This window comes from Phyllostomus hastatus, unplaced genomic scaffold (assembly GCF_019186645.2).
Source record: "Phyllostomus hastatus isolate PE091 unplaced genomic scaffold, TTU_PhHast_1.1 phas_scaffold_501, whole genome shotgun sequence".
In the NCBI taxonomy this organism is placed as follows: domain Eukaryota; kingdom Metazoa; phylum Chordata; class Mammalia; order Chiroptera; family Phyllostomidae; genus Phyllostomus; species Phyllostomus hastatus.
The window spans coordinates 53,009,492-53,018,538 of NW_025334033.1; the positions used below are offsets into that span (position 1 = coordinate 53,009,492).

Consider the following 9,047-nt stretch of genomic DNA (forward strand, 5'->3'; position numbering starts at 1 on the left):
GGAGGAGCCGGAAGTTAAGGCCGGGAGGGGGCGGGGGGTGGAGGGAAAAGCGAGCCAGAAGGTTCTGCGGCCGCTTCTAGTAGTTTCCAGGCGCTGCCGGGTGGTTGGGAGCAGGCGGTGCTGAGGTGATTGCTGTGGCTGCTCGGGTCCTGGTGACGGCGCGACTGGGGCCAGGCAGTACTGAGGTGGTTGCTGTGGCTGCTCCGGACCTGGTGACGGCGCGATAGGAAAGCCGATGGCCAAGTGGGGTGAGGGTGACCCACGCTGGATCGTGGAGGAGCGGGCGGACGCTACCAACGTCAACAACTGGCACTGGTGAGGGCTGGCGGGCCAGGCCACGGGAGCATTGCAGTTGGGTCAGGGTGGCGGGGTCCCTGGAACCTCGGCCGGGACAAAGCTGGGGCCGAGGCAGCCCTGGCTGAAGATGGGGTGAGTTCCTGTTGTTGCGGGTGTCCGTAGCCCCATGCTTCCCCCGGCCGCCGTTTCAGTGTTCAGGGGGGTTAGGGCAAGGTGGAGGGAGGGCTCTCCCCAGAAGACAGGTTTCAAAGAGGTAGAAACATAACCCTCTATCTTCTGCCACCAACCTGAGCGGAGAGAGATGTCCCACACGTGGTCAGGGGAGACAGCGAGACCCAGACCGGGGCCCTGGGTTGTGTCGGGAGGTTGCTGCGGCAAGGCTGGGGGACGGGGTGGCTGGAATTCCTGGTTTGCGGGTGAAATGAAAAGCCGTAGGAACGGCAGCCTCAGCCCGGAAAGCGGAGGTTCGGAACGCGTCCTCCAGGTGCTCGGCGCTCCGCGGCGGCCGAGACGCCCGGCCTCTCTCCCGGAACTGTTAGGTTGCGTGTGTTGTAACTCCGGGGCTGCCCCTGGTTGCCGGGCAAGCGTGCTTCTAGAAGCTAACTGCTCTTCCAAAGCCTGCTGTCCTTCACGAAGTCCTCCAGAAGTAGTTTCCTCCTTTTTCAACTCCCCTGAACTTTGTTCATTATGTTGTCACTGTGTTTTTACTTTGTTGCAGCTGTGGGTGGTTTTTCTCTACTGGTAGGTCACAAGGCAGATAGTGATTTTTCCTCTTTGTATCTTTTTGTTTCGAAGCCCCGGACTTACATTGTTTTCATGGTCATCTAGGGGGCACACAGTGTGTAGGGGGCACACGGTGTGTGGGGCGTTCACAGCGCAACTTGAACTTGACAGCTCAGAACACGGTGCAAATTGGGTCAAGATTATTGGTTTATTCCTTCCAGGACTTTTCATGCATTGCGGGGCCCAGGCTGTGCTCCGGACTTCAGCAAGGTGTGCACAGCCCCCTTGTTCTAGCGGCACCGTGTCAAGGTGTCAGATGCCGTCCTCGCACCGTTATGCTGGTTGAGTTTGTATGTAATTCCTCATCTTCCTAAACAGAGTGACACGTTTGTGGACGCACTGGAGTGGGACCCAGGGGTTTTTCTTGTCCAGCAACCTGTCAGGCCTCTTGAGCAGAGCAAGCAGAGCACTCTTTGGCTGCTGGTCCATAGCCTTGTTTCTGTTTTGCAGGACAGAGAGGGATGCTTCAAATTGGTCCACGGAAAAACTGAAAACGCTGTTCCTGGCAGTGCGGGTGCAAAATGAGGAAGGCAAGTGTGAGGTGACAGAAGTGAACAAACTTGACGGAGAGGCGTCCATTAACAATCGCAAAGGCAAACTTATCTTCTTTTATGAGTGGTCCGTCAAACTGAACTGGACAGGTAAGTCTCTGCCGGGCTGTCAGGAGGAAGGTTCGCTGCATTTTGTGGACGTGTTCGGGAGCCGGGCAGAACAGGCTTTGAGGGCCTACGGCCTTTTCAAGGCAGAGCGTGCCGTCCCGGTGCTGTGTAGAAAGCGGTGTTACATGCTGAAATTGCCCCGCCAGCGCGGGACACCAGGTGGGTTTCCTCTCTGAGTCTCAAGAGTCACTACCGGAGAGTGAGCTCTGCCCCCTGTATTTTGGGGGTTAGTCTGTGTGAGTACACATCAGGTGACCCTCAGACTAGCCTCTCGTCACTTGGATGATTTTAAAGTGGAGGGGGCATTTTTTGGTCTTGGTCTTATGTCCTGGCTTCACTGTGCATCCGACAGGTCAGACCGCTGTGCTGACGCGGGCAGCTTTGCCCTCTGGTTTACTGTCTCCTCTGTGGTGCCAGCAAAGAACTGGGACCATGCGTGCGCCCCCCTAGAGGGTCCTTCCGTCGGGAGGCTGAGTTTTACAAGGCCCTGGAGCTAACAGAGTGTGTGTCGGGGCAAAGCATCAGATAAATCTGTGCTTCAGTGCCCATGTCTCGAATGGTAAAAAGAAGGGAAAAGTAGTTGTATCAGAGAGGGTTTTGTTTTAACTACTAAAGCACAGTAGTCTAAAAAGAACCTTAGGTATTGTCGTACCCCATCCTGTTTTCACAGATTGAGAAAAGGGGCCTAGTGAAGTGGGAAAAAGTAAATGTTTTGTTGATTAGTTTTGTGAAGTACAGCCGGTTCTGCTACAGTGTGACACGCATATTCCTAAAAATCACTGCGCTATGCAGATTCGCTCGATGAAAACCACAAGGTCTATTGGCAAAAGAGGGTTAGGCACACAGCACAACACCCAAAAGCTTCATCATCGACATGTTTTAAAAACTTAGGAATGGAAAAATTGCTAGCAGTTTTAAACACGTAAAATGCTGAGAAGTACGGAAATAACCCAGTAAGTGCGGGGCCTCACTTGGAAACCGAGCTGGAGGGGGCCTGGGAAAGAGGGCCTCAGGAGCTGCAGCCGCGGCTGGTGCGTCCGCGAAGCAGTAGGAGGGAGTCGTCTGCAGCCAGACGGAACTTCGTAACGGCGGCCGTGGGTGGCATGACTTGCAGCAGACACAGTGCACTGAGGTCACTGGCAAAGCAGTGTGTGTTCACCCAGTGTTGCTCGTGGGCATAAGCAAATGTGAACGTTCATGTTAGATCAAATATTCCCTAATTGGAACAAGTTCGTATGTTCCAAGTAAGCATTCTAGCAGAACTGACCGTATTGGCTATTGACCCAAAGTCTTCCCTGGTAAAATTCATGCAGCTCTTGGCCCCACACTGTAATGACACACTTGGTTCCAAAGAATTGGATAAGGAAAGACATTTTTTCCTGAGGGGGAAGGTTGGGCGTGTCTGGTGCGTCACATTTTCTCAGGATAAAGAGGTCAGTTCCGATGTCCGAAAGAAGGGTGAGCAGAGTAGTAGTAAGGGCGCCGGAGCAGACCACTTGTCTTTCAGAGAAGATGACACTGCACTGCTTTTGACAGGTACCTCTAAGTCTGGAGTGCAGTTCAAGGGACACGTGGAGATCCCCAATTTGTCTGATGAAAACAGCGTGGATGAAGTAGAGGTTTGTGCTTCTTAAGTCCTCATTTGAGTCTTCCACATCCTCTTATTCCCAGGGGAGAAAAGTGAGCTGTCATTCAAAACTAAAGCCCAGGCATTCAGAACCCCAGTCTGCAGATGACTTTCTAGGTCGGTGGCGCTGCTGGGAGCCTCAGGAGCAGCTTGTGCTTACGTAGTAACTTTGCATTAGCTGGTAACGTGGGTCCTAACATCAGCCACCTTTGCCTTGGCAGAGAGAACCTGAGCAGGAACACTCCTGGGGATCGAACAGATACCCCGCCTCTCACACATTCCCTTTGGAAACATCAGTTACCTGATTGCTCAGCACCCACGTTCCACAGCGTGGGTGCCCTCAAGTTATTTACTACCTACTTCTCATCTTTCACTCAGATTAGTGTGAGCCTTGCCAAAGATGAGCCTGACACAAATCTCGTGGCCTTAATGAAAGAAGAAGGGGTGAAACTTCTCAGAGAAGCAATGGGAATTTACATCAGCACCCTCAAAACAGGTATCCCTTGAGCAGTCGCGTGTGCCTCGAGGAGATAGTTTTCCACCTGCCGGACTCTGGTTAAGGGGCTTGACAGTCCTTTCTTTGACACATGGGTAGAGATTTGGGGGGAGGGGGCTTGTTCCATCTTGAAGACGGTCTGTTAACTCTGAGTAAGGGGAAGATCTGCAGACACGTTGTCTAATATGTTGGCTGTGGAGTGATTGAAATGCGGCTACTTCAAATAGATGTACATCGAGTGTAAAATGCAATAGATTTTGAAGACTTGGTACAAAAAAATGTAAAATATCAAATTTTTTGATAATATTTTGAAGTGATAGTTTGGTTATACTGGGTTAAGTAAATTACTGAAGTTAATCTTGCCTGTGTAACTTTTTTATGTGGCCATTGGGAGTTTTTAAAATATATTTGAGGCTGGCGTTCTATTCCCGTGGGACAGCACTGGTCTAAAGACTTAGCATCCCAAACTCGCTGCTTGGGCACTAGAGTACCGGGAATACGCATTCTCCAGGGACAGTCAGGGGGTGATTAGAATGCAACCAGCTCAGCCCTCCCCCAGAGTTCCAGTTCTGCCGTCCGTTTTCATCGGGGGGACGGAGTACACGTGATGACCGTCAGAGGGAACCAGCGTCGAGGTGGGACCCAGTGTTCCGATCCCATAACTAGCCGTTGGCTGCTCTGCAGCCGTGAGGCGGGGTGGAGATGGGCACTGCACACGCATCCTCTGGTGTCTTTCCCCACTCGGAGGCTCGTTGGAAATGCAGCTGTGTTCATCAGCTGCCATCCATAGTAGATTTCACACACATTTAACAAGTTGTAATGCTTCCAGTTGAATCAGGTTTAAAGTAATCCCAGTGAACATAGTACATTCTGTAGCCTACACCCAGATACCTGTCTGGCGTGGACCACTGGTAAAAATGTGAATTAGATAGACCCTTTCCTGGTCATTACTTCATTCCGGGTCAGGGTGGCCATGTTTGCTAAGCTGCTCGAAGCCCCAAAACTCAGCTCCTATGAGAAATAACCTCCAAGAGCTGGGGTTTTTGTCTTTCCAGAGTTCACGCAGGGCATGATCCTGCCTACCCTGAACGGAGAGTCGGTAGACCAAACCGCTCGGCCAGCACTGAAAACTGAGGAGCCCAGGGTAAACCGTCTTCCCGCGTGGCGGGGTGGGGGGCCTCCTGGAACCGTAGCCGAGACGCTGCCGCCACCTCAGTTCCGGCTTTCTCTCTGACCCTGCCCTCTGTGCCACGGCTTCGTAGAGTCTGCAGTGTGTAGTTGTCCGTCTGCCCGTCTTTCACCTGGTGTTTGTTTATTTGTGACTATTGCTAGAGCAAATGGAATCCATTAGGGACTTTAAGGTCTAACTCTCAGTTGCATTTTATTTATTTATGTATTTAAAGATTTTGGGTTTTTTAGAGAGAGGGGAAGGGAGGGAGAAAGTGGGAGAAAAACATCAATGTGTATGAGACATCAGTCAATTGCCTCTCCTGCACCGCTTACTGGGGACCTGGCCTGCAACCCAGACTTAATGCTCTGACTGGGAATTGAACCGGCAACCTTTTGGCTTGCAAGCCAGCATTCAATCCACTGAGCTGCACCAGCCAGGACTCTTGGTTGCATTTTACACGAGTTATGTTGAGAACACAGGATGGTCTTCGCCCATATATGTCTTTAGTATTATTTCCACCTGGGGTGTTGATATTTCATACTTCGATATTAGAGATTTCTTCAAGGTAGTGGGTTAGATCACTAGCTTCACCTATCAGGAAATTGATCGGTTTCACCCCATTTGCAGAGTGAGCAAATATTTTTTTCTGGAAATGGAACTTGGGAGTTCGGAGTCAGCACTCAGTTTTCAGCCCTAATGCCCTTTGTCAGCTCGGTGAAGGATAGTTTGGAGAAGGGGGTGGGGTTCGGGGTGTTGCTTCCGGCTATTTAGGCATAGAAATTCTGTTTGGGGATCACACGGCGCTCTTCACAAATGCCTGGTGGTTTATTGCAACGAGTCCTCTGGCTGATGGGGTCTTAAAACAGTCTCGGTTGTCCCTCACCTGAAGTGGTTGTTCTCCATGGGAATTGAGAATTTTCCGGGAAAGCTTCCCTTGTGACTGCAACACCCATACGCACAAACCCCCTCGCCCCCTGTAGTCATTAGCCTTGGAGTGGAAAGTTTGTGAGAGTAGATGGCAGATTTTTGTCTCCAAAGCCGTGTGAATTGAGGTTTCATCATTACTCTAAACTGACAATTTTCACTGTGACTTCACAGGTCAAATCTGCTCCTTCAAAAGCCCAGGCCACACCAGTTGGTGTCAGAATCCCCACTTGTAAGATCACCCTTAGAGACACCTTCCTGACATCACCAGAGGAGCTCTACAGAGTGCTCACCACCCAAGAGGTGAGTGCAGTCTGTCCTTCGGCCTCACGGCACCTGCCGCTCCCGGCGGCACGGGGTGTGGGCCCGTCTGCTCCGCGCACGGAGGGGGTCCTGATGAGCAGACCCTGGGGCTTCCCTCGTACAAGCAGAGGCCAAGGAAAACCGCTTCGGTTCAACCCTCGCCTCAGTGTGTCTGCCTTCTTCTTTCTCACCTGGACTGCCTTGGGGTCGTCTAAGTGGGAGCCACTGGGAATCATTCTTTGTAGAAAACAGGGCTGAAGTAATGTTGTGTGGGTTCCCAATCACTCAAGGCAGAGCGTGGTCTGTGGGGCAGCAGTCGGACCTGAGCCCGTTCGTCAGACCAGGCGGCGTCTGGGACGAGAGCGGAGGCTTGTGGGCCTCGGTTCCATGCGTCCTCGGATCCCACTGAGAGCCTTGCCTCTGCTCCCTGCCTCATTTTTCCCTCCTCCTCCTCTTCTCCCCCTGCAGCTGGTCCAGGCCTTTACCCATGCTCCCGCAGTGTTAGAAGCAGACAAAGGAGGGAAGTTTCAGCTGGTAGATGGCAATGTCACTGGGGAATTCACTGATCTGGTGAGTACCTGCTAGCCCCAGGCCCGGATGCACCCTCTGCCTGGTCAGAAGAGTGACATTTCTCTTTTCTTCCCAGCTCTGGGGGGTGTAATTTAAGCCTTTCATCTCTGGTCAGTAGCACTTCATTGTATGGTGTTTTTTGTCCCCCCCCCCCCCCCGCCAAGAGAAGGCTACCATTTGAATTCTCTTGCATTCCCAGAATTTTCTCCTTATAAAGGAGTGAAAATTGGTTCTTCCTAGGAGAACTAATGGAAGGAAGGTTGTATATATTGGTGGCTTATGGCCTTCCACTTGCTGCACTGAAATGTCACCTGGGCACAGTGGACCTGACCCAACGTAGGAGTAAGAGGAGGTGTTGGGCATGACGGTGATTTCACTGCGGAAGCTACTCACTCTGTGTCCACTTGGTCCTCGTAGGCGGTGTAACTGCACAGGTGATAGGTTCCGTATGAAAGGCAGATGGCCTATCTAGCCAGGCTTCGATACATTGATATATAGCAGCGACTTTCTTTTTTTCTTTTTAAATTTTATTTGTTGATTTTGAGAGAAAGAGAATCAGTTGTTTGTTCTACTTATTTACGCATTCATTGATTGCACCTTGTGTGTGCCCTGACCGGGGCTCAAACCGCAGCCTTGGTGTGCTGGGGCAGCGCCCCAGTCAGGCTTAACCGGCCAGGGCCTGTGGCAGCTGTTTTCAACCGGTGTGCCACAGGAATCTTTAAAACCTGCGTTCCCTGCCTGTTTAGTCAGGCCACTGACCTCTTTCCCCTTAAGACTGTCAGATAAAAAAATGACAATAGCCAATACAACAACAGCCGTCTGGTGTGAACTGAATAAAAATTACACGTGTGTGTGTGTGTGTGTCCCTGGCAAAAATAGGTCGTTTGGTGTGCTGTAGAATTTTAGTAATTAGTGTACGTGTGTCGTGAGATGAAAGATGGAAAAGGTTGAAATCGTTGGTCTGAAGTGTGGGCTGACCTCTTTGGTTATCTTAGGTGCCTGAGAAACACATTGTGATGAAGTGGAGGTTTAAATCTTGGCCAGAAGGTAAGCGAGCATCCTTGTTTATTGCCACTGCGCCCAGGATTTTCCCCTTAGTCTCAAACCCTTGGCCTGGAACCTCTCTCCCCTCTGCCTTTCCTCAGGGCACTTTGCCACCATCACCTTGACCTTCATTGACAAGAATGGAGAGACTGAACTGTGCATGGAAGGCCGAGGCATCCCCGCCCCTGAGGAGGAGAGGACACGGCAGGGCTGGCAGCGCTACTACTTCGAGGGCATCAAACAGACCTTCGGCTACGGCGCACGCTTACTCTAGGGCCGGCAGTGGGAGCTTCGGCTTGCCCGACACCTCAGTCCAGCCCTCTCCTGACCGAGGCTTGACTCACAGGATTGCACCATCCCAACCACTAACTTGGGGCCGGGGCCCTTCCCTCCACGTATACCTTGGGTTTGTGCATGTTTTCTGCTGGGTGGGATTAGAGGGCGATTTCTCTTTTATGTGTACATATGCTAAATAAACGTAATTTAAAAAATGTGCATTATCTGGATCCTGTGTTGATTGGATGGTTGTTACTAAGAGTTCCATTGAAGGTTCTGAATTTTATAGAAAACTGGAAGGTTGGAATAAGGCCTTGACCCCATTCTGGAGAAGTGTCTGTAATTGGGAGTGTGCATATCACCAAGCATGCTGCAGACTGGCAAAAAGTGCTGTTCCCCTCACTGACGGGAAGGTGAAGGCGGGGTGGTGCTCCGGGTTAACCTGTGCCAACATCACTGGTGGAGGTGGGATCCTGGGCTTTCCACTCTCCGTGACCTCTTAACCTCTTACAAGAATGGGTGACCACCAGGTGCAATTTGAGATGTGGACGGAGATTCCCACCCTGTGGTAGAGAACTATACTCCTTGAGTTAACAGGTGCTGTTTACTGAGCAGTTACTATGTACCAGACGTGACTCTAGTTTCCTTGTGTTGGCTCCTTTAACCCCTAAAAGCCCTATGAAATAACATACATTCCCATGCACAATGTGTACTTTTCCCCTAGTTTTTTGAGAGAAACATAAGGATGCATGTTACACATGGGTATAACAGTCTTGTGTGTAATGTGCAGAAAAACAGGTGTGCATTATACATGACAAAATACAGCAGATACTATCATCTGTTCTGCAAGAACCTTAGCCTTGGATTTCTTAAAACATCCAAAACCCAACTGGTGGT

At 51.0% G+C, this 9,047-nt stretch overlaps 1 protein-coding gene across 1 annotated transcript; it reads left to right on the forward strand.

Moving 5' to 3' along the window:
- The first annotated feature begins 23 nt into the window (after positions 1-23).
- AHSA1 (activator of HSP90 ATPase activity 1) lies at positions 24-8,369 on the forward strand. The gene is made up of 9 exons (XM_045823935.1): positions 24-315; positions 1,531-1,721; positions 3,276-3,358; positions 3,745-3,862; positions 4,918-5,006; positions 6,132-6,260; positions 6,729-6,830; positions 7,826-7,877; positions 7,976-8,369. Exons 1-9 carry the CDS (start codon positions 236-238, stop codon positions 8,146-8,148), a joined length of 1,017 nt encoding a protein of 338 aa, XP_045679891.1. The 5' UTR covers positions 24-235; the 3' UTR covers positions 8,149-8,369.
- The last annotated feature ends 678 nt before the right edge of the window (positions 8,370-9,047 follow it).

What these genes read in the sequence shown, in the direction of transcription:
- AHSA1 (XM_045823935.1), top strand. Translation starts at nt 236, where the DNA reads ATGGCCAAGTGGGGTGAGGGTGACCCACGCTGGATCGTGGAGGAGCGG. An exon ending in CATCAGCACCCTCAAAACAG is followed by an intron (nt 3,863 to 4,917) that starts GTATCCCTTGAG and finishes TTGTCTTTCCAG; the next exon opens with AGTTCACGCAGGGCATGATC. An exon ending in GTTTAAATCTTGGCCAGAAG is followed by an intron (nt 7,878 to 7,975) that starts GTAAGCGAGCAT and finishes GCCTTTCCTCAG; the next exon opens with GGCACTTTGCCACCATCACC.